Source organism: Perca flavescens, chromosome 4, assembly GCF_004354835.1.
Source record: "Perca flavescens isolate YP-PL-M2 chromosome 4, PFLA_1.0, whole genome shotgun sequence".
NCBI lineage: Eukaryota > Metazoa > Chordata > Actinopteri > Perciformes > Percidae > Perca > Perca flavescens.
Window position 1 is genome coordinate 21472150 of NC_041334.1, and position 22666 is coordinate 21494815.

Below are 22666 nucleotides of genomic sequence, written 5' to 3' on the forward strand. Positions count from 1 at the left end.
CTGCAGCCATCATACTATTCAAGTTAATTCATGAATGATGGAATGAGAAAATAACTTAATGTAGGGGCTTCATATTTTTGATTACTATAGTGGGACCATCTCATTAGCTTTGAAATAAAAGGATTTATGTATACTGTACAGTAGGTTTTGCAATGATATCGATATCACCAAAGATTGGACCTTCCAGATAGAAACCTCTTGCACAGGTCATCTCCATTTCAGTAATTAATTATAAGACTACTAAAACCAACTGGCCGCACCAGTGATGATGTAGGTGTGTCCCGTTAAAGGGCTTGAATACTTATGCAAACAGATAAATAATTAAAATTACTTAGTGGAGGTTTTTTGTTTTCTTGTTTTTGTTTTTCACAAATCTATTTTGATTTAATGTTGTAAACCAATACAACATGAAAACTTCCACTGAATGTTCCTCTAATCAGCTGCAGGTAAAAAAAATGATATTATATAAATATAATTTTTTTTTATATATATATATATATATATATATAATAAATGAAATAAAATCAACTGTCCGACATTTGGAAGTATAGCATAATTGTTTAACTTCATCTAAACTCTGTATAACCTCATAATTAATGCTTATTCATGTCAGATCAGTGAATGTAGGTTAGAGCCTGCGTGCTCATTTCCTTCCTTTAAAACACTCAGTTCAGTTCAAGGAAATTACTCCTGTTCGCACAGACGGCTGGCCCACCTTTAGACAATGATCAGTACAGTGCACACACCGGTGGCTGTATCCTCTACAGTCTACTATTTGCTATAAAGAAGCAATGAAGGATATACTTGTACTGCTGGTTCTGCTGAATGCCCAAACTACCAAGGTAGGAAGTGTGTCTGACTCTGTAATGCATGTTTGCTGTGTTTATCGTGGACTCTGGACAAGTTGGATATCCGCCAGCATCCGAATTCTTCTGATGATCAACATGCTGTTGAAACACATTGTGAACTGTTGGTTTAAATTTCAGTTTCTCGATTACTTCAAGCGAGTGTGAAGTTATACACACAGAGTACTTTCAAAATCAGCATTTGAAAATTTGTAAAATTATGTCGATAAACAATGTCTGAAATGTAAATTAATACATTTTATCTTTTAACATGTTTCTAGTCCGGCTAACTTTGTTACCTGCCATGGAGTCAACAAAAGAAGAATTTATCATTTATTTTATGTATCCATGCCAGTTTTGCGCTGTGTGACAATGTTACATTACATTACAGTAGAAAGTAGTACTGGGAACTTCTATGTACAGTGGTGTGAAAAAGTGTTTGCCCCCTTCCTCATTTCCTGTTCCTTTGCATGTTTGTCACACTTAAGTGTTTCGGAACATCAAACCAATTTAAACAATAGTCAAGGACAACACAAGTAAACACAAAATGCAATTTGTAAATGAAGGTGTTTATCATTAAAGGAGAAAAAAAAATCCAAACCATCATGGCCCTGTGTGAAAAGTGATTGCCCCTAAACCTAATAACTGGTTGGGCCACCCTTAGCAGCAACAACTGCAACCAAGCGTTTGCGATAACGTGCAATGAGGCTTTTACAGCGTCCTGGAGGAATTTTGGCCCACTCATCTTTGCAGAATTGTCCTAATTCAGTTACATTAGAGGGTTTTCGAGCATGAACGGAGGTCATACCACAACATCTCAATAGGATTCAGGTCAGGACTTTGGCTTCCAAAGTCTTCATTTTGTTTTTCTTCAGCCATTCGGTGGTGGACTTGCTGGTGTGTTTAGGATCAATGCAGAACCCAAGTTCGTTTCAGCTTGAGTACACGAACAGAAAGGAAAGGATCTCTTGGTAGACAGCAGAATTCATAGTTCCTTTTATCACGGCAAGTCTTCCAGGTCCTGAAGCAGCAAAACAGCCCCAGACCATCACACTGCCACCACCATATTTTCAGTTGGTATAATGTTCTTTTTATGAAATGCAGTGTTCCTTCTACGCCAGATATACTTGGACACACACCTTCCAAAGAGTTCCACTTTTGTCTCATCGGTCCACAGAATGTTGTCCCAAAAGTCTTGGGGATCATCAAGATGTGTTCTGGAGAAATTACGAGCTTTGATGTTCTTTTTTGCTCAGCAGTGGTTTTCCTTGGAACTCTGCCATGCAGGCCATTTTTGCCCAGTCTTTTCCTGATGGTGGAGGCATGAACGCTGACCTTAACTGAGGCAAGTGAGGCCTGCAGTTCTTTGGACGTTGTTGTGGGGTCTTTTGTGACCTCTTGATGAGTCGTCGCTGCGCCTTGGGGTAATTTTGGGCGGCCGGCCACTCCTGGGAAGGTTCACCACTGTTCCATGTCTTCGCCATTTGTGGATAATGGCTCTCACTGTGGCCTGGATTCCCAAAGCTTTGGAAATGGCTTTATAACCCTTTCCAGACTGATAGATCTCAATTACTTTCTTTCTCAATTGTTCCTGAATTTCTTTGGGTCTCGGCATGATGTGTAGCTTTTTAAGGATCTTCTGGTGGACCTTACTGTGTCAAGCAGCTCCTATTTAAGTGATGCCTTGATTTTGGCAATAATCAGGCCTGGGTGTGGCTAGAGAAATTGAACTCAGGTGTGGACAACCACAGTTATAGTATGTTTTAACAAGGGGGCAATCACTTTTTTCACACAGGGCCATGATGGTTTGATTTTTTTTTTCTCCTTTAATAATAAACACCTTCATTTACAAATTGCATTTTGTGTTTACTTGTGTTGTCCTTGACTTTTGTTTAAATTGGTTTGATGTTCCGAAACACTTAAGTGTGACACACATGCAAAGGAACAGGAAATGAGGAAGGGGGCAAACACTTTTTCACACCACTGTATATTTGGTTTCAATTCCTTGGCATCTGATGCAGTTTCAGACTGAATATCTCATTGTTAAGACACCAAGCTATGTAATGAAGCAACCCTTAGTACTTCTGTCCAGGATCCCTGTGCATTCCTCTTACACGAGTTTAGGAATGCAGCCAGGAGCAAAAAGGAAAAACAGCATGTTCTTTTCAATAGGCTGTCAGTAATTCATAATGCGGAGCTTCACAGAAGTTTATCTTTATGATCATCACATCCCGTGCTACTGGTGGTCACACCACAGATGAGGTCCGTGCATTGGAACCGAGGGCTTCTAGCTTGCCGCCTCCGTTTCCTGTAATACGAGAAATGCGCTGCTTCTGTCAGCATATTTTAACTACTGCTTGTCATTGGAGGGCTCTGTGGTGAGAGACTTTCTTATGCACAAGACAGGTGTATCAGCAACTGTGCATTGTGTCATGACTTTTTAGCAAAGCAATACAGTGGTTCTAGTAGCAGTATTTATGATAATTTGGTATGTGTGAGGGAAAGAGTGAGCTTCCCGGAAATAACAACTTCATAAGTAATTCGTACAATCAGCGATCAGGCCCATATTTACGATTTATTGTACTTATTGGTTGTAATACCTAAGACGGGAGCAAACAGAAAGTATAAGAGTGCCAAACAAACACAGGACTTTCACCCATGGATGTATAACAGCCATGCTTTCACCCAGGAGACCGGGGTTCGTGTCCTGTTAAAAAATAAAATAAAAAAGCATGAATGTTTATAACATTACGGAACAAACAGAAGGCGCACTCAAGCGATCCTGTCGCAGCACGCAAGGGCCGCAAACGCCTATTTTTCAGGGCGGGATGGCTGCTGCACCCTTAAGATAAACGAAGTTCAACTTTTGGGACACAGCAATGCACACAGCATGTCACGTGACGAAGAACAACCAAACAGCCGGTATCTTTCCTTTCTTTCGTAAATATCAGTCTTGAGATATCACAGCTGCAGCTGTGTTTGCAGCGGTTTGGAGATGGCTGGTCCAATCTTTGACAGAGGCAGATCTTGCCATCTATAGTAATATCACATATTTGTGAAATCAGGTAAATTTTATGAACCTAAAAATATAAGGTAATTGTCTACCGGTGGGCTCCAGGGACCTCCATGCCGCACACAGCTTTAGAGAGCTATGATAAGAGCAGGGGCACATTCCATCTCAAAACGGTGTGCACCATTTTGCTTCGGTTTCCTGGTTGAACAAAATGTTCCCTTGGAACGGTGTGCGACGTTGTGCAACAGGCTTTGATGTACGTTCTCTCTCATTTGGTTGGTTTTATTTGCTTGATAACCGATAAAGTTAATTAATGAATCGGTATCGGCCTTTAAAAACCAGTATCGGTTGATCCCTACTGTGCACCAGAGTGTGTTCCGGAGCGCCGGAATAAAATAACATCCAAAAAACAATATTCACCCTCAAGTGGTTTCTGTGACATGTGAAATACTTAAAAATCAAAAACGGGCACATTACATGTCATGCCACACCACTGTGTAGGATAGGTTTAATACATCAATGGGATGCACCCACAAACAGCATTTGTCCGACCCTTCTGAACATTTTCAATGATAAGAATATAGCTAACTAAGCTGTTACGTGGATATGTTAGATGTCAATGATACGGTTAGTTTGTTTTACGGTTGCTTAGCAGTGTCAAGAGTAGGCACCCAGAACCCGACCAACGCGCCTTACGTTTTTCAGGCAGTAAAAGAAGCTGCATGTACAGTGCTCTAAATCAGAAGATTTTGGAGGGCCCAACAGAGAGAAAGAGACACTGTATAGGTGAAAATGTAGGTGCAGGCTGGTCTGGCGCTACTTTAAGCTCCAGTTTAAAAGGGTGAAAAACCAAACCAGTCATTGGTCGACATACCTGTTTCCTGTGCCGGCAAGTGACTAAATTGTTGATTTTAAACTGACTATACTTGCTGATTGGTTGACCTCAGAGCAGGTGCATTTCAAGAAAAAAAATGTCTGGCTGATATACAAGTGGGCTGTAAATATTTCCCACATAATTTCAAAATGACTAAATTTACCTTGAAGCTTGAGGCCCTCCAGCCTTAATGCAGCTCATTGTCAGAGCGTTACGAGAAAAAAGACTTATGTTCTTCACTCTTTCCCATAGGTCTGCTCTCAGCCCTATCAGGCAGACTCAGATGGAAACTGTCGCAACTCAACAACAGAGTACCTGTTAGATGATTTGAAGCTGTGCTGCAAGAAATGTCCCCCTGGTAAGTGCAGTCTGACTGCAATTGTTAAAGTTTCTTAAATAATACACATACTCCTTTCTGGTACATAGTGTGCTGAAAGACAAAGCTGCCTCAGTACAAAATAAAAGTTATTTGATAGGTTGTGAAACATTGGTAGAAGCTTGGGCGTGGAGGTGTGAACAGCACCTACTGTAGCTTAACAAATTAGTTTTCTTGTTTCATCCTGTGAGAAAACATGAAGCGAGTCAACTTTGTACACTAGAAATTAAAAAATAGTGTTGCTCGTACATAATTTGTCCACCAAAGGGCACTGAAAGGTTTATATGTTAACTGTAAAATGTCGCTGGGAGATCTACTTTGCTAGTAGGGGTGGGGGTGGCAGGCGGGATCTGAACAAAGACAGCATGTATGAGCATGTGTGAGCATGTTGAACGTTGTTGTAACCTTATAACGTTACCGTACGGTTTAGCCACCAAGCATTAGCATAAGCCACTAGTCAACGTAGCACATTGTAGTAAGCTTGATCGATGTTGAAATATCATATCAATAAATTAGGTCTCTACTGTATTACTGTGTCACAAAGTGGCATGTAATTCACGAAAGAAATGATGTGTGGCAGAAAGAAATTCTATATTACTGTTACTGAGTATAATTCGTTGACACTGTATGATTTATGATTTCTCTTGAGCGTACAGTATCATCTGCTGTTGCCGTGTATTAACGGAAGTTAAAGCAACTAGAAGGGTCAAAGTTTATTTGAAGCCATTGACAGGCGACAATCTCTGTGTCATTGATTAAAATTTGAGATTTCTCTGGTTTTGAACATTGTTGGAAACATTTGGGATGTGAGCCACAACTAAAAATATATATGTGTAGTCGTTTTTAGACATTTTAATGCAGAAATATTACATTATACACTACCGGTCAAAAGTTTGGGGTCACTTAGAAATTTCCATTCCACTCCATTCCAGACAGAATACCAGCTGAGATCAGTTGTATTGTTTTTTTAATCAGAACAGCAGTTTTCAGATTACATTATGTGCTTACATAATTGCTAAAGGGTTCTCAACTGTTGTAGAAAGAAGTGGCTGAAGAAATGCTTGAAATTCATGTTTTTTGGTCTAAACGTCATACTCAAATTAAAAGTGGTACAGCTCCCATATACTTTGACACTCAGGGGTGTGCCTGATATAGTTGGAAAGGAAACATTCTCAAGTTTTTGTTACAAGTGTCAGGGCGATTCTAGGCCTTACTGACACAGAGTTACAGAGGCTAGAATGGAGATTTTTTATTTCTGTCCAAGTTATAAATCTGTAAAATTATTAAAATACACTGCTGTAAACACATCTGACAGGTGACAGACAACACAGCATTAGCCACGTCTCAGCTTACTACAGAAAAAAATTCAGAAGCTAAAAGACTCAAAAATGGATTTTATATGAATTCTTTTCTACAAATATGTCTGTGCGTTTTTTTATTTCTATTTGAAAAGTGCAAATAAACAAGCCAAAAAACTACAAAATACAACACTTCTCAAATACACAAACAAACCCACATCAATCACCTTTCCAATGATATCAGGCACACCCCTGAGTGTCAAAGTATATGGGAGCTGTACCACTTTTAATTTGGGTATGACGTTTAGACCAAAAAGCATGAATTTCAAGTGTTTCTTCAGCCACTTCTGTCTACAACAGTCGAGAACCCTTTTGCAATTATGTAAGCAAATAATGTAATCTGAAAACTGCTGCCCTGGTTAAACAATACAACTGATCTCAGCAGGTATTGTGTCTGGAATGGAGTGGAATGGAAATTTCTAAGTGACCCCAAACTTTTGACCAGTAGTGTATCTTTAATTGCTTCATACATGATATAGTGCTAAAAGCATCCTCACCAGTTATGAACCATGTAGAAGACATGAAAATAAAGAAACAGAATTTTCTGTCCTAGTATTATTAGTTTGATAAGGAAAAATGTAAGGGTAGACTTATTATTTTGTTCAAACATAACCCTGTGTGGCTGCTTAGATAACATACTTGTTTGTATTTTCAAACAGTATATTTTACTTTGAATGTGAGGAAGGCTTTTAGGATGAGGACTAACCAATGTGTTTGGCAAATGTAATGCTATCTTGGATATTGTTGTTGGAGAGTGTAAACTTCCCCAAATCCAATAAAAGCAGGACAGAGCCACTGATGTTAGCATTTAGCTTCCAAGATCAGCTACTGTGCTACAGAGTTGGGAAATGCTACACATGGATATGCCAATTGTGAACAGGGCTGTTTAGGTTTTTAGTGTAACCTGTAACCCTTCATACTAATGTAGTTAGTTAAAGTGTTCCTTGGCCTTGGAATTAAGACAGCCAGGCATGCTAACGATAAGCTTAGCGCAGAAAACTGCTGCTGCATTGCTCTATGTAAACTAACTTCTGTCTACACTGTAATGGGCATTTCTTTCACAGTAGGCATTTTGACATGTTACAGTGGGAAATGCATAAGTGTAAATAATGAAATTGATGATGGCTGAATTCCTTTTACCCTATTTGGGATTTCCCAGCAAGTGTTGCTATTTTTTCACTTTACTGACTTCTACTTCTAATAAAGGTCCCATCTTGTTGTGAGATACCATGTTTTTTTTAATTTATTATAAAGAAGGTGGAGGTGCTATATAAATACTGTAAAAGTAGCAAAACAGTTAATCCACAGAGAAATGCATAAAGCCCATATCAGGCTTACCAATCAGAGCAGACGGGAGAGGGGCTTAAAGAGACAGATGCTAAAACTGCTCATGAAGAGCAGGAATGCAGAAACATTGTCAAACGTATCTACATTAGTATCGACAGATTCTCATTGTGAAATTTCCTTGGAAGCATTTTCATCAGATATTTTCTCCCTAACACCTTCCCAATCTTGATTTGGGCCATGTGCTCATGCAGTAATTTGATCGTGTGTCAATGTGCCGCTGACCTCATCTCTCCCACTCAGTGTAGAGTTAATTGTTTGGCATACCACTTATCTACCATGCAGTGAGTAAGTGTAGCAGCAAGTGCTTATTTGAATGCTTTTTAGCTGTAAAATGTCTGTACTAAATTGCACAAACACAATCTCTTAATTAACACTACTAATTGCATTATTGAAAGAAATTTGTAAGTATTTAATGGCAGTGCATTTTATGAATAAAAACCTCCCAAGACATAAAATACATGTAAGCCAGAATTCTGTCATACAAACAAGTATGTATCACCATTTTATTTTTGACTGTGATGAACACTGTTTTAGGCAATGCAGATGTGATGATATATTTTAACCAGTAAACAAAGTCAAACCAAGATAACCGCATGGTACTATGATGCACAATTTACGTTTTTGTCTGTTAGTGGGAATTTTGGAGTTACAGGTTACAATGCTGTTGTGCTGTTATAAAATGCATTTAAAGTGACTAACGTGGATTTATTCATGTATATATTCTAACAGGACAGCGGCTGAAACAAGAATGCTCTGAAACTACTGACACTGTGTGTGAACAATGCTCAACATACCAGTACATGGAGAACTGGAACTACGCTCGAAACTGCTTTTCCTGTAGCAAATGCAAAGAAAGTCAGTGGTTTCACTGTAAATCTCTGTAAAAAAAAAAAAAGAAGCAAATTGTTGAAATAATTTGTTTTGTTACATTTTTAACACATAACTGTAAGCAAAACATTATAATTTTTTTTATTTTACATACAATCAGCCAAAGATCTGCGGTATGGCCAGAACTGCTCCTTTACCACAAGAACCAGGTGTGTGTGTAAGCCTGGGATGTATTGCATCATGGGATTTGATGACCCGTACTGCACATCATGTAAGAAGTACAACCCATGCAAAATTGGTTTTGGAGTGTCTGTGCCAGGTACAGCAAATGCTATTTTTCAAATGTCACTGTTTGTGTGTTTACCATACATGTAATACTTCAATATTTTGTTTTAAAATGTAGGGATAAATCCTTTGTAAGATCTAGTTTTTGTGAGGTTCAATTATAATCATTGCAAATCAAATTGTCAATCTGTCAAGAACAGAATTACAGTTTGTATGTATGGACTCCAGTATAAATGCTGCAATGGTCAATTAACAATACCCATTTCCCATTGACTATCAAGCCACCAATGTTTTTATTGTAATAACTATATCAGGTCCATCATAATAGTGGTTACGAACACCTGTCTCTAAGGTCTATATAAACCACATACACTGTCAAACTTAATTATTAGTCTAATCCAAAGTATAACATGTTACATATACAGTATGTAGCATACAATTCAAATGAATTGTGATGTCTGATAGTGAAATGTTATTAAATGGCAACACATCTGGGTGTTGTTCACAGGGACAAAAAACTCAAATGTGAGGTGTGAACAGTGCCCCACTGGAACGTTTTCTGACTCAGCCTCCACCACGGACCCCTGTCGGCCTCATACAAAGTGAGTGAAGGATAGTCACAACTAGACACAACTGTTTGGAGCTCAGATCTTTGACCTCTCTCTCTCCCTCTGTTTCTCTCCAGCTGTCACGGGAGGGCTGTTGTTAGTAAAGGCAACAATACCTCGGACACAGTGTGTGAACCTCAAACCTCAACAAAAGAGCTTCAACCTGTGTTTACAACTGCAAGTACAGTGATGAGCACAGTATTAGCAACCTCAGATTCCAAGGCTCCACAGGGACCGAGAGACTCCACACTGTCTATCAGCCCATCTGTTTCAGAGGTGGTGTTCAACTATTCAACAAAATCCCCGCCACCAAGCACAGTATCTGACAGTACACTGGGTACGGTAAATTATTCTGTGCTTCTAAGCATGTCATCGTGAGAAAACTGTGAGGTCTAATCAGTGTTTTATTCTACCTCTGTGTTGTGTCTGTGTTTACCTCTCTGTTAGCTGCAGTCATTGCCGGTGTCATTGTATTCATTCTTTTCATCGCTATCATTCTGCTGGCCCTTTATAAACCAGTCTGGAAGAAAGGTAACTGCAATCCTGTAAAAAAAAATTAATAAAAAAAAAGTGCATCAATCACGTCCTTGTTTTGTGTAAAATCTATGATTGTATCTATGTTATATTTATCTTCAACTTGAAATACAGAATGATAATGACCTATATTTCTCAACATCTTTATCAGGAACTGTTTATGTCACATTTTCACTACCTTACTCAACATTCACTCTGCTTTTTTACCCAGATGCTGCAAGATTTCATCTTAAAGTAGATGCAAATGGGAATTGTGAGAGTGGTGATGAAGTGAGTCTTCCTTGGCTTTTCTTCTTGAATACCTTTAAATATAGTTGTACCATACAGAATACTGAGAATCAACCTTTTTATGTCTTTCTAATGCAGACCAATCAGGGTTACTTGGTGGAAACACAGCTGACTTCCTTCAGAGAAACCTCACCAGAACAACAGTGTCTGCTGCAGAATGGGAAAGCCTGCAGTGGCCACAGTCAGTACTGTAACAATACTGAAACTTTAGCCCAAACAGACGGCTGCAGCAGCCAGCAGTCCATCGGTCCTTTGCAATCCACCGTATCTCTTTACAATCCTCACTCTGCTCTGTCGAAGCCCAGGCCTTTACTTTCCAACTCAGAGCCAGTCACCCCCCAGCCCAGCGTTCCCACACAGTCCTCCTCTCAGCCCACCAGCCCACAGGTCCTCAGTCCAGTGACCACCAGTCCCCATGTCAATGTCAACATCACTTTCAATATTAACGGGTCTTGCGGGACACCTTCTGTCACGCCCACAGATTTAATGCAGGTTGACTCTAAACTCCCCTTTGGAGAGGAAGAGAGGTCCTTTAGCATCCCACAGCAAGAAGCCGGAAAACAATCACTGATGTCAGTACAGGAGAGTGAAAGTTACAGTGCATGAAGAGTCACCTGCATGGATGACTGACATCAATTATTTTTTTCTTTCTGTCAAGATACATCGAAAACAATCTGACACAAGTGTATGTAACAAGATACACTTGTGTCATCAACTGTCACTGTGTTTATATGTATATACAATTAATAAAAATGTGAATATTGTCTTTCCTTCAGTGATTTAGTACAAGTAGGCTAGTTGTAAATTAAAAAGGAATATAAATTATGACGTTCAGTCTGCAGTCATCATAACATAACTTACATATCTTTTTATTAAATTACAGCCCCACCTCCAATATATCCCATATAACAATATTTAAATATGTAAAATATACAAATTTGTTTGATTTAGAACTTACAAATTTGTGTGAAAGAATTATGCTTTAATTCTTAAAGATGTCATACAACGTAATAATATAAGTATTTAGATATTTTACAAAAGTAAATAAGTGTCCAAAATGTAAAGAATACTAGTCTATTACACGTCCTGCATTAATAATCTTATTTAAAAGTACAGGCATATATGGGAATAATGGTAAATAAAATTGTAAAAAGTAAAAGTACTCATTAGGCCAGATAGAGGCTGTCAGTGCTATATAATGAATGTATTAGATTACTATTGCTGATGCATCACAGTGTAAGCAGCATTTTAATGTTGGTCAATGTGAAGCTAATCTTAACTGCTTTAGAGAGAGATAGATAGATAGATAGATAGATAGATAGATAGCAAAATATCAGACACACAGCACTAGGGCTGCCACCTCTTAGTCGATTAGTCGACTAATCGGTCGTTTTGGTCTTAGTCGACTAAGATTTCTTTAGTCGATTAGTCATTTTTTATGCTTATTCATGCTTAATTACTTATTTCCAAGAAACTTCTGAGCACATTTATGGTAAACACAAGATTGAGAAGAAACTCAGTTTTACAGATGGTTAATTAACTACATTTATATTGTGCTTTTCTAGTCTTAACCACATCTCAAAGCGCACAGCTCTGTCAATTAAATCAACTAATCGATTAGTCGACAAAATCGTATAAGTGTTAGTTGACTAAGAATTTCTTTAGTCGAGGACAGCCCTACACAGCACACATACAGAATATACCTGAAATAATAGGATACAATATACATGAAATAATAATAGGATAGAATTTAAGAACAAATCATTTAAAATATATACAAGTTGGGAATACTTATGGGTTGTTTTATTTATAACGGTACATAATTTATTTTAGCTCATACTATATTTTGTACACAAAATCATTATAAGCAAAGTAACTACAGTTTTATTAAATTGTAGACGAGTAAAATGTACATTATTTCCATTTTATATGTAGTGGATTCATAGTATAAAGTAGCATATTCAATGGAAATACTAAAAGTAGTAGGCCTATGTCAAATTTGAACTAGGTAAATGTGTTCCAAAACTGATGGTAGTTTAGTTTTAGCCTACAAAACATGTAGGCTATGTGATTCTAAACTGGTGTCATACTGTAGATATCATGTTAAAGACAGCATAAACAAAAACTGTCAGTGATTTTAGTATTTCCATAAAGTTGGGGGACTCACAAGAGGCAGATTAAACAAAAGATTAAAGATTTTACAACACATACTTACCTGTGATTCTCCCATAACTGTTAGAAAAAAGGACCCTTCACTCCTCCACCACGTGTACTGGGGAGAATAAAGTGTTTTCTCCTGACACCTGCTGGTTGAAGGTAGACACTGCAGCCGGTGGAAGCCCTTCTCCTTCGGCTCATAAACGCGTTTCAGTGAACAGTGACAGTCCCTTTTTATGGCAACTCCTACACTCGTTTTACCTTTTTAAGACAAACAGTTTCTTTTACGGATCTAGTTGCAGTAAGTGTATTTTAGCGTGTTTATTTGTTGTACTCAAGGTAGCTAAGCAGCGATGCTAACCGGGAGAACAGGGGGTGAGGAGGTCTGAGCCAGTCCATTGTTAGAGGGAGTTAAACTTCATATTGTTAGTTTTTAAAGCCTCGTATTCACTGATCACATTACTCAAATTAAATGCAAATGAACTCGTATTCCCTGTTCTAACGTGTTTATCGACGAACAGAAGTTATCATGCAAATATTATTTTTTATAACCCCCCTCCATAGTTCATTGCAGTTGGTTGCGTCTGTTGCCGCTGTGTGCTGCTCTCCTTCCTGAAAGACAACACTTGCATTGGGAGCCGCGGATGTCACTGCGAAGAGGTTCGTGAGTTGAGGCTTTTTTCTCTCCATTATTATCAATTTCTTCAAATAAGAAGTGTCATATTTATATATTTTAACCTCTCACATGCCCCCCACCCCTCGAATCCAACTTTTTTAATATGTAGTTTATTAAATTAGTTTTGCCCCATTTTTGTGTCCGTGGTTCTTGTCGGTTGTGTTTACAAATCCAGGTTGAAAGCAATGTGGAGCAAGCCAATTAAATAGCATGTATGCTAAGCTATAGCATAAATGTTCGCTCGACAGTTTGTGGTAGATGGTGATAATTAAAAACGCTCAGTCCGGGCTGTTGAACCCCTCTTCATAATGGGAATTTTCATAAAGGTAAGCGTTCTTAACACAGGGGTTGGAGACAGGGGAGATAATACCGCTGCAGGTGTTTCCCGGTTTCCCTGTTGGTTGGTGCAGGCAGTTTGCTGTAGAAATCAACAAATCCTACACAATGATAGGGGAAAGAGATGTAGCAAGATGGAGAAGTATTTTGATGAAAGCATCAACATATTCAGGTGTTTCCTCAGGTAAGGAGGCAGCAAACAAAGTGAAACTAGATAGCATCTGCTCTCATGTAAAAGCTAAATTGAGTTTAACGTTATTGTTAAGAAAGAGGTGACGAGCAACCAGGGACAGGTTGCCGGTTCTGTCTCATATTATCATTAGATTGTGTTGGTTTTTGAGGTGATCAAAAACACTTACTCTGAGTAAACGTGCTTTTCAAACAGGGCTACAACTATTGTTTGCATTATTATTAATCTGCTGATTGATTTCTTAAGCAATGAATCGTTTTGTCTGAAAAATGTCATAACTGTATGAAAAATCACATTTTCCCAGAGCCCAAGGGGACTCTTTGGATTAGTTGTTTTGTTGGTCAAATAGTCCAAGACCCAAAAGGTATTTAATATACTATCACAAAATACTAGAAAAATGCAGAAAACTAATATTCAGATTTGAGAAGCTGGAACCTGTGAATTGGTTTGTGTATTTGCTTGAAAAATGACAGCCAGCTATGACAGCCTACTTAAATCACTATGAGTAAGATTATATGTTAAATATCCCCTGATTGAAGTCGGTTTTGTTAATGTTTAACCAAGTGAATCTGCCCCTGTTAATGATTTGTTTGATATAAATGTTTTAGCCCTTGCACTTAGTGCATGAATATTAAAATATTAGTGGCATCTAATTGTTGTTGTTTGTCATATTTCAACAGAGGCCGTAAAGGTAAAGATTCCTGAAGATCTTGTCAACTTGTCTCGTCAACTCCCACATGGCAGTAAACTCACTTGAAGATTAAACCAGGTACACTCAACTCCAGAGCATTGCCCTCGTAGATGCCGCTCCGTCTCCGTCTTTGCAAATGGCTTGCTGCTTGAAGGACGAGCTCCTCTGTTCAATCTGCCTCAGCATCTACCAGGACCCCGTCAGCTTTGGTTGTGAGCACTACTTTTGCAGAAAGTGTATCACCGAGCACTGGAGCAGACAGGAGCTTCACGGAGTGCGGGACTGTCCTGAGTGCCGCAGGACTTTCACTGATCCTCTCCTCTCACCGAGTCTCAAGTTGTCCAACATTGTGGAGCGCTACTCGGCCTTCCCGCTGGACGCCATCCTTAACGCTCAGAGAAGCTCCTACCCCTGCAAGGACCACGAGAAGGTCAAGCTCTTCTGCCTCACCGACAAAAGTCTGGTGTGCTTCTTCTGTGACGAGCCGGCACTACACGAGCAGCACCAAGTAACCACTATTGACGAGGCTTACGAAGAGATACAGGTCAGTTATAGCACACATACTCTGAAAGCTCATTAGCAAGGGTAAGGCTGACATTTTCTTAAAACCCATCGGCACTCTGTGCCACATTCAGGCAGTTGCACTCATTCTCCCCATGGGAGCTGCCCAGACAGTTCAGCCTCAGTCCTCTACTGCCCCAGAGCAGCTCCACTAAAGCAGTTTGGGAATGTTGTGCTTTGCTTAGGAGTACTTTGGGTGCAATAGGTGCTTAGGAGTGAAACATGTCTAATTTGCTTATCCCTCCCTAATGCCCACATTAACTGGCTCACCTGTGAAATCAGTTGGGTGTCATTCCGTCTGAAACTTTTTTTATTTTTTAGAAAGTGAATAAATGCCTTGATAATGTCTGCAATGGTTATTTTAAAGTACACATTTAAATTCTGGAAATATTTCTGTAGATATTAGCTCTTCCTTATGAAGCTTATGTTAATGTGACATATGTGTTTACACTGAGTGATATTTTCCACATTACCAGGAATGGTTCAGTGTTTCCTTTCGTGTTAGTGTTTGGATAATTCCATTCCCATAGAGCCAAAATCCAATAACTGTGAAACAAAGCTCCTAATCCTGTTTCTTCATTGTTCCAGTATGTAAAGAAACACATTCCAGTCTAATGTTATGTAGTCTGTCTCACTTCTTAAGTCTTCTGTTACCAATGTAGATATTAAGATTGGCTTGATGTAACAGAAAACGTCATCTTTGCATTTTTGAAGGGTTTACGCTCTCCCGTTGCAGCTCAGACAAACCCGTATCACTGGCAAGATCATTTTGCTCTCACTGCTCTGAATCTGTGAGCAGGTTTATATGGAGACTGCAGCTGAATTATAAACTCCATCTGATGCAGAATAGTGGCACAGAATTGATGAAGGGCATTTTGTCATGAATATTTTTAATGACAGTTTGAATGGCCGTCAGTTACAGACCTCAGAATATGAAACCACCTCAAATTTTCTCAATCAGAGTTTTGTAATCATGGATTAGGAATTGGGACCTCATCTTTCTTTGCCAGAGCCAGAAAAAGGGCCAGGAAAATAGCAAGAATGGATGATGATGAGATTATGCAGCTATACAGGTGCTCCTATCAGCTGTTACTGCAGCTTTCATGTTGACTGAAAATTAAGTTGCAGGACAGATACTTTACTCGCTTATTGGTTATTTATCTAAATCAATGATTGCACTGGACTTCCCTGATAACATTACTGTAATCTTTGTACACTATATGACCCATCACACAGACCCTTACTTCCTCTGTAAACTTAATTGTATGTATTGCTATTTGTATATTGTCATATAATGTTCATATTACAATTTATTTGCTACGCTTTTTGTGTTGTCTTCTTCAGCTATCTAATCTTATTTTTTCACGTACGTATTTCTTTACTTTGCTGTTCTGACACCTGCACCAAAACAAATCCATTGTGCATAATGAATAAAGTCTGATTCTGATTTGGTTTGGTCAAAATAAAAATAAACTTTGCAAACAAAAATTGCCATATAAATAAGTGAAATGAAATGGCAATTCAGTCTAATTATCAGGCTTAATATCAATTGCTTTTTAATATTAGTCTTTAGGGATGTTGTTAATTAGATTGGAACTAATTAACTCCATTGAGGTGGTTGTGAGGAGTTAAAAACATAAAAGACAAAAACAATTAATTAAATTAGTAGATTCACATGTAAACCTAGTGAGACGGTTAGTAGGTAGCATAGAGCTACAGTGGTGCCCTTCTGTGTTCAGTATTGAATATAATTAACAGCGCTGTGAACATCAATGCTGTCCTCTTTAATTTCCAATCAGGCTCTGTACTGAAAGCCTGAGAAAGGTCAAAACCGTGTAATCTTGGAGCAGAAGTAATTAGGCTCAGCACAAGATGTTTCTCTTTTCTTGGACACCGGCTTGTCCCTCTGCTTGGAGCTCTTTTCAGGGTGGCGTTTTGCATTTTCTACTCTGGCAGGAGCTTTGGAGGCTTCCCAGATCTACAGTAGTGAAAGAAAGTATGAGCACACAGAGGCCCCATCAGAAACAACCATGTCCCACGATGAGCTTAGTTGGCATACTCGTCTTTTTAGTTCTTCATGTGGGGTGGTTTGTTACATTACGTCTGATTATCTTTACAGACAAACACAAACCTCAGAACAAGGCAGCAGATGGTGTTACAATTAAAATCTGTCACGTTTGTTTGAGCTCACAAAGTAAATTTTATCAGGATTGTGTCTTCAGTAACTGAACTTTATTCTCTGAATTAAGGTGTAAGTGTAAATAAATAAAATGTATTTATAAATCACTTTTCACAGATGAAATCACAAAGTGCTTTACATGGACATAAAAAACGTACAAGTGAACATAATACATATTAAATACACAATTAAAATAACATAATACATAGATTGCAGACATGTCAACCAAACACCTGTCTAAAAAGGTATGTCTTTACCTGGTTTTTAAAGGACCATAAGGGTTGAGGCAGAGCATTCCAAAGCTTAGGGGCTTTCGACTCAAAAGGTCGGTCACCACGGGTCTGAAGCCGGATGCATGGAACAGACCGCAAATTTAACATATCAGACCTAAGAGAGTGAGCTGTGAGATGTAAAGAATACTCTGTGATATTAGTCAACTTACAAGTTTACTTATCCATTATTTTTTTTCCTTTCAGGGAGTAGACATGAGTTGTGTGTCAGATCAAAACAAATGTGTAAGAGCTGTGCCTGCAGGCACAAACTTCACTTTTAGCATGAGGCTCAACAATGCTCAAATAAAGTGCCAAAACAGCATGGAGCGGATGTGTTAAAGTGCAGCAGCAATCAGCTCCAATGTTATGACTAACTGGGCCAGAGTGGTACATGCCGGGCCAACTTGGTGGCCTCTTTTTAAAATGAACCTTAAGAGTTTTTGTAGGGTGGGAAATGATTTGGTAGGTCCATAGCCAAAGCTTGTTTTTCTGAGCTAAATTGTTTGACAGTTTGGCACATGGGATTTGGGATTGGTCTAAACTTTCTCTCCTATATCTCTATATGTTGCTCTCTCATCTTATTGTGATACAACTCTTTTGTGTGGTTCTGCAGAACTGTGGCTAATAATGAGTGAGTAATAATGGTTCACTGTGACTATCCATTTTCCCAGCAGTGTTTGCTTTTAAGTTACGTCATCCTCACCCCATCATCCGCTAAAGGAGCAGGATGACATAGAAATGTCCTCCCATCACTTTGATGGTGTTAACCCTTCTATCTTCAGACAGCAGAACACAGATGGTTAGTGTGTTTCACAATCAGAGCTACTGTACAAGTATGACGATATCAAATTTCAACATCTATAGTAGACACCCAGACTCAAACATATGAACCAAGCCCTACAAAGGGCCACCATGATGACATACAGAAGTATAAAAACGTGCAGTCTGTCGTGATCCGCAGCAGCTGTGTGTCGGTCAAATTATCAGAATTTCACTGTTACAACTCTCAAGTCTTAGATTTGATATTGTCAAACCGACTCCCACCACGTTGACAGTGTGTTTGGCTGGCCGGTGTTCACTGACGAGGGCAGCTTTTGGTTAGTCTGTGGCAGACTGTAATCTCTTTAGCTTGGCATGTCACTCCGCTGACCTCAGGCCTTGAGTCTTGTTGCTGAGTTGAGAGCTTTACCTCCTGCTGATTTGCATCCTTTCCCCCCCCGTAAACGCTCCTGCGGCCAAATCTGTAATGCACAAACGCATTCAGCACCCGACCGTTGCAGGGTGACGAACACACGTCTGGCAAACGTTCACCCAACACATAATTGCTTGCTTGCGCATATTTCTCAACATAAAGGACATTAAGGTAGGATCGAAGAGGATTTGTCTGCAGCTCTGCCATTCGCTTCAGGGAGCGGAGATTTAACAGGAAACTAATGCATTCTGATTAGGAGGGGTTTTATTCCACCAGTCATATTGGACAGCATTAAACATCATTTAAACATAATGTACAAGAGCAGAAAGCACTCTAAATGCAAAATCTCAATTTTCAGAAAAAATCTCAAACTCAGATCTTAAACTTCTTGAACTAAAACATTAAACTGAGGCACAATCGGCAGTAGAAATCTCCATTCCTAATACACACCAAGCAGTCTCATCATTTTGATCCTCTATTATTTTGTTGTGACATTTTTTGGCTTGTCAGTCTTACTCTGAACTAATTAAATTAGGTTATAACCAGAGAGTCAGACATTTGTATCTACCGAGCCACATCCCAGTACAGTACGTGCTTTATGTTCTGGGGGGAAATAATGCCTTTTGTTTTAGGCAACATGGTTAATGGATATGAGAGATTACAGTTCCCTCCCTCAGTCACGCTACACTTGGAGCACTGGCGCCATCTTAAATAGAGGTTGGCTGGATCGCTGTAACCCTGATTGGAGCTGGACGAGGCGCTGCACTTATTATCACACCACTGTGGACTAAAGTTGGCAGTCAACTCCTGCGTAGGACAAAGTGGAAGCCACAGCAGCCACTGTGCCCTAATTGTGATGATCGAGGCTCTCAGTGGGCTGTGTGCGACCACAGTGTTGCAGAGCTGGACAGACCCATCCTGCTGTCTACTTGCCCAAGGGACGTGTTTCCGCTCTACTTGACAGCGATGTAAGACCAGACAAGAAGGGAAATAAGACTGCGGCCCCTGGTTATCCATGCATATTTGGGGACTTAACTTTGTTCCACAGAATATAGAGTAGATACCGTGGATGGTATAACAGCAGGCAGCTGTGCAGTAATGCTGGTCTGAGTTAGACTAAAGCCCACGCAGCTGAAGAATTAAATGATTACTCCGTGGTGTTGAATCACCCACACAGACCTGTCACTCAAAGTGTCCAGATGCACCTGTGTGCTGTCCTCAATTAACACCGTTCTTATACCTATGTATTCCCTCCTTACCAGATAACAAACACAGGGTTTAATCATAAAAACGTATTGCCATTTTTCTTGTCTGCATTGCTGTAATGCAGGATGGTGGAAAAGGAAGAATGAGCATGCCAGCCTTTGAAGTGTTCCTCTGGTGGTTTATAAACAGGGCTGTCTTTCACTCTCCAATTGTCAGAGCCCAGCCGAGAGCTCTCTCTGAGCCTGCCATCACCACACATGGCCGTGCTGCTGCAGTAATGAGTCAGGCAATTTCAAGGGCACCCACGGCTGCCATCTCCCCTGTGGCTTGCCTCAGTCTGCACTCCTTTTCTCGAGCAGCTTCATGTCTCTTTTATTTAGCTCCTGTGCTGTCTTGTCTCTCCGTAATCTTCTTGTTTTGAAGATATGTGCTTTATTGAAAGCCACAGATCTTGTTTGGTAACAAATTCTTTTGAGGAAGCTACAGTCCCTCACTCTGCTAATTTCCCACCACCCACCCACCCCCAAACAAATGAGTTTGTCCAGCTTGGCGGTCAGTCAGGGTGGTGTGGCAGAGAGGCTGCGTTCATGCGGAAATGGAGCCATGGGGAGAGACAGAACAGTTATGTTCCATTAGAGGAGTGCTGGCATAATATCCTGATGCAGAATGAGGACGTACATTGTACTGCACTTATTACTGATACCATTGATGGTGCTTGAGGCAGGACAGAGCCGGACTCCATGTTTATTTCGGCAAACTGCTGCATTGATTGACTTGATTTTGACTTATTTAGATGATGACTTTGGCTTAAGCGTAAGTTAAGTGAATCAGATGTTGATACATCTGTTGTGCATTAGAAGTATATGTAGGCCTTCTGCAAAGTGGAGTCGTGTTTGCAATTTGACATGTGTTTTCTAGCAGTTTTAAGAGAGGGCAGGAGGTGAAAGATGTTTACAGTCACATACTGTAAGTACAAAGAGACCAGAGCCCCGTTTCCCAAAGTTTTTTTTTTAAGGCTAAGGTGATTGTAAAATTCATTTTACGAACCTTCTTTAGCTTAACAGGTGTTTCCCAGAAGAATATGAACTAAAATATTCTTATAATAGATGGTAGACTAACCAGTACCTCCCCACCTGCTCATAATAAGGGCATCTTGAGCATTTCTTTGCTACTACTACTAAATTCTTTATCACGAAAACCTATGCTCACACCATTGAGTTTGAAGTAAAATGAGTGATGAGTGAAATTCCAAAACAAGACAATAAAACTAAACGAACACATAAAAAAAAAAATAGTTGAACATTTGATTTGTGCAATTGATTTGCTAGTTTTTGTTGGCATCGTCATCCTTCTTGTCTAATACATTGATCTTTGGCTGAAATTCCACTTTCCAGATTTTATCTTTTTAGTCTCCATATTCCATTTACAGAGTTGGGGAAGTTACTTTTAAAAAGTAGTGTTTACTCATTACTTCTTAAAAAAGTAATCTGTTACTTTACTTAGTTACCCCCTATGGAAAGTAACTTTTTACTTACTCATTACTTTTACATTACTTTTAAAGCCAATCTCTGGTTTATCAGTGAAGTGTGTGAACTACACTGCAGACTTGATTCTCTACTCACAGAGTGACGGCTGAATCATTATGAACGAGTCCAGCGCGGATTGAATGCACATCGGCAGGTCATCGGCGTTACACAGTGTTAGTGTATACTATGTAATGTCTGTATCGACTTGTACCGGGGTCCGTGCATTGTCGTAGACACGTGCAGCCTCTTTTCTGGAAATCCTTGCGTGTACATGCAACCGACACAAGTCCGCAGCCGTCTGCTGCGTATAGAGGCCATCACCACCGCATCTGTGAGGTTGTCAGCTTTGTGTCTGCCTGGCTCAGAGCGCCGTCCAGCAAAAAGCCACGAAGCTTAAAAAGCTCTCAAAAGTTAGCTTTGGCTGCTTCTCGCTTGCCATGATTACTCTGCTACCAGCCTGTCACGTCCCATGTGGAACTTGCGAGCGTGCAGCTGAGAAGGCAGCATCGTTGTCAAATCTGTCCCTGGGAGAAGTAACGTTGCGCCGAATTGAAAAAGGAACTCATTTTTTCAGTAGTAGCGTGTTCCACTACTTTTTACCCGAAAAAGTGGTTGCGTTACTGTAACGCATTATCACACTCAACACTGTCCATTTATGGTGTGTATGTTCTGTTGCCCCACACTTATATACAATAGGTGTAATACAGACCTAACACTACAAAAGTATGAACTATGGAAAGAGGGGAAAGTCGCATGAAATACAGAGTCATATACTGTAGATATCCCCAAAAGGCATTAGTTTTAGAAGCGTACTGAGTAAACTGGCAACTTTTGCTCAGCAAAATTATCAATGATAAAATCTCAAAAATAGCCATTTCTAAAGAGGTTTTGTTTTTTGTTTCAATGATTCATCATAAATAAATGCGTTGTACCTGTTGTATGACATCCGTAGTCGGACATGTATTTGTCTGACGGTTAAACCTGTAGGTCACAGGGCTGCCGTGCGTGCTGTAACTGGTCTGGCAGGCCAGAGAGGGAAAGGAAGGATCACTGCTGGAGAGATGAGATTTACTGATCATCTTAGTGGATGAAAGGGGAAGTGCTGTCCTTAAAGTTTTGCGGCTTAAAGTGTGGCTTAATGCTGAGCCCAGGCCTCCCTAATGTGAGTCAGATCAGCAGGGAGTGGCCTCCACACCAGTGACACTGCTATAAAGATTTAATTAAATGAAAAAGACCAGGCAGTGAAATATGTTACTTTTTACAATAGCCTTTTAAAAGTGGTGAATATGAAATGAGAGTTTAAGGAAGATAGGTTCTGTGCCGA

General features: G+C 39.6%; 2 protein-coding genes and 1 long non-coding RNA gene across 5 annotated transcripts in view; 2 read left to right on the top strand and 1 right to left on the bottom strand.

Moving 5' to 3' along the window:
• Positions 1-670: 670 nt before the first annotated feature.
• tnfrsf1b (tumor necrosis factor receptor superfamily, member 1B) lies at positions 671-11122 on the top strand. The gene is made up of 9 exons (XM_028577051.1): positions 671-842; positions 4985-5090; positions 8543-8668; positions 8802-8960; positions 9435-9528; positions 9612-9871; positions 9982-10065; positions 10280-10338; positions 10435-11122. The coding sequence occupies exons 1-9, from the start codon at positions 792-794 to the stop codon at positions 10960-10962; spliced, it is 1467 nt and encodes a 488-aa protein (XP_028432852.1). The 5' UTR covers positions 671-791; the 3' UTR covers positions 10963-11122.
• LOC114554942 (uncharacterized) lies at positions 8371-12880 on the bottom strand. The gene is made up of 3 exons (XR_003692493.1): positions 12572-12880; positions 9971-10077; positions 8371-8691 (listed from the first exon to the last, which is right to left on the bottom strand). It is a non-coding gene; the product is annotated as an uncharacterized LOC114554942 (long non-coding RNA).
• trim62.1 (tripartite motif containing 62, tandem duplicate 1) overlaps positions 12655-22666 on the top strand; it is a 42249-nt gene continuing 32237 nt past the window's right edge. Inside the window, exons 1-3 of one of the 3 annotated variants that reach the window (XM_028577048.1) lie at positions 12655-12814; positions 13078-13173; positions 14396-14950. In XM_028577048.1, coding sequence (XP_028432849.1) covers positions 14543-14950 — 408 coding nt within the window. In that variant the 5' untranslated portion in view covers positions 12655-12814; positions 13078-13173; positions 14396-14542. The other 2 variants (XM_028577050.1, XM_028577049.1) reach the window with 2 other exon arrangements.

Coding starts and splice junctions, on each gene's coding strand:
- tnfrsf1b (XM_028577051.1), top strand. CDS start 792: ATGAAGGATATACTTGTACTGCTGGTTCTGCTGAATGCCCAAACTACC. Junction 5,091..8,542: donor CTGCAAGAAATGTCCCCCTG/GTAAGTGCAGTC, acceptor ATATTCTAACAG/GACAGCGGCTGAAACAAGAA. Junction 8,961..9,434: donor TTTTGGAGTGTCTGTGCCAG/GTACAGCAAATG, acceptor TGTTGTTCACAG/GGACAAAAAACTCAAATGTG.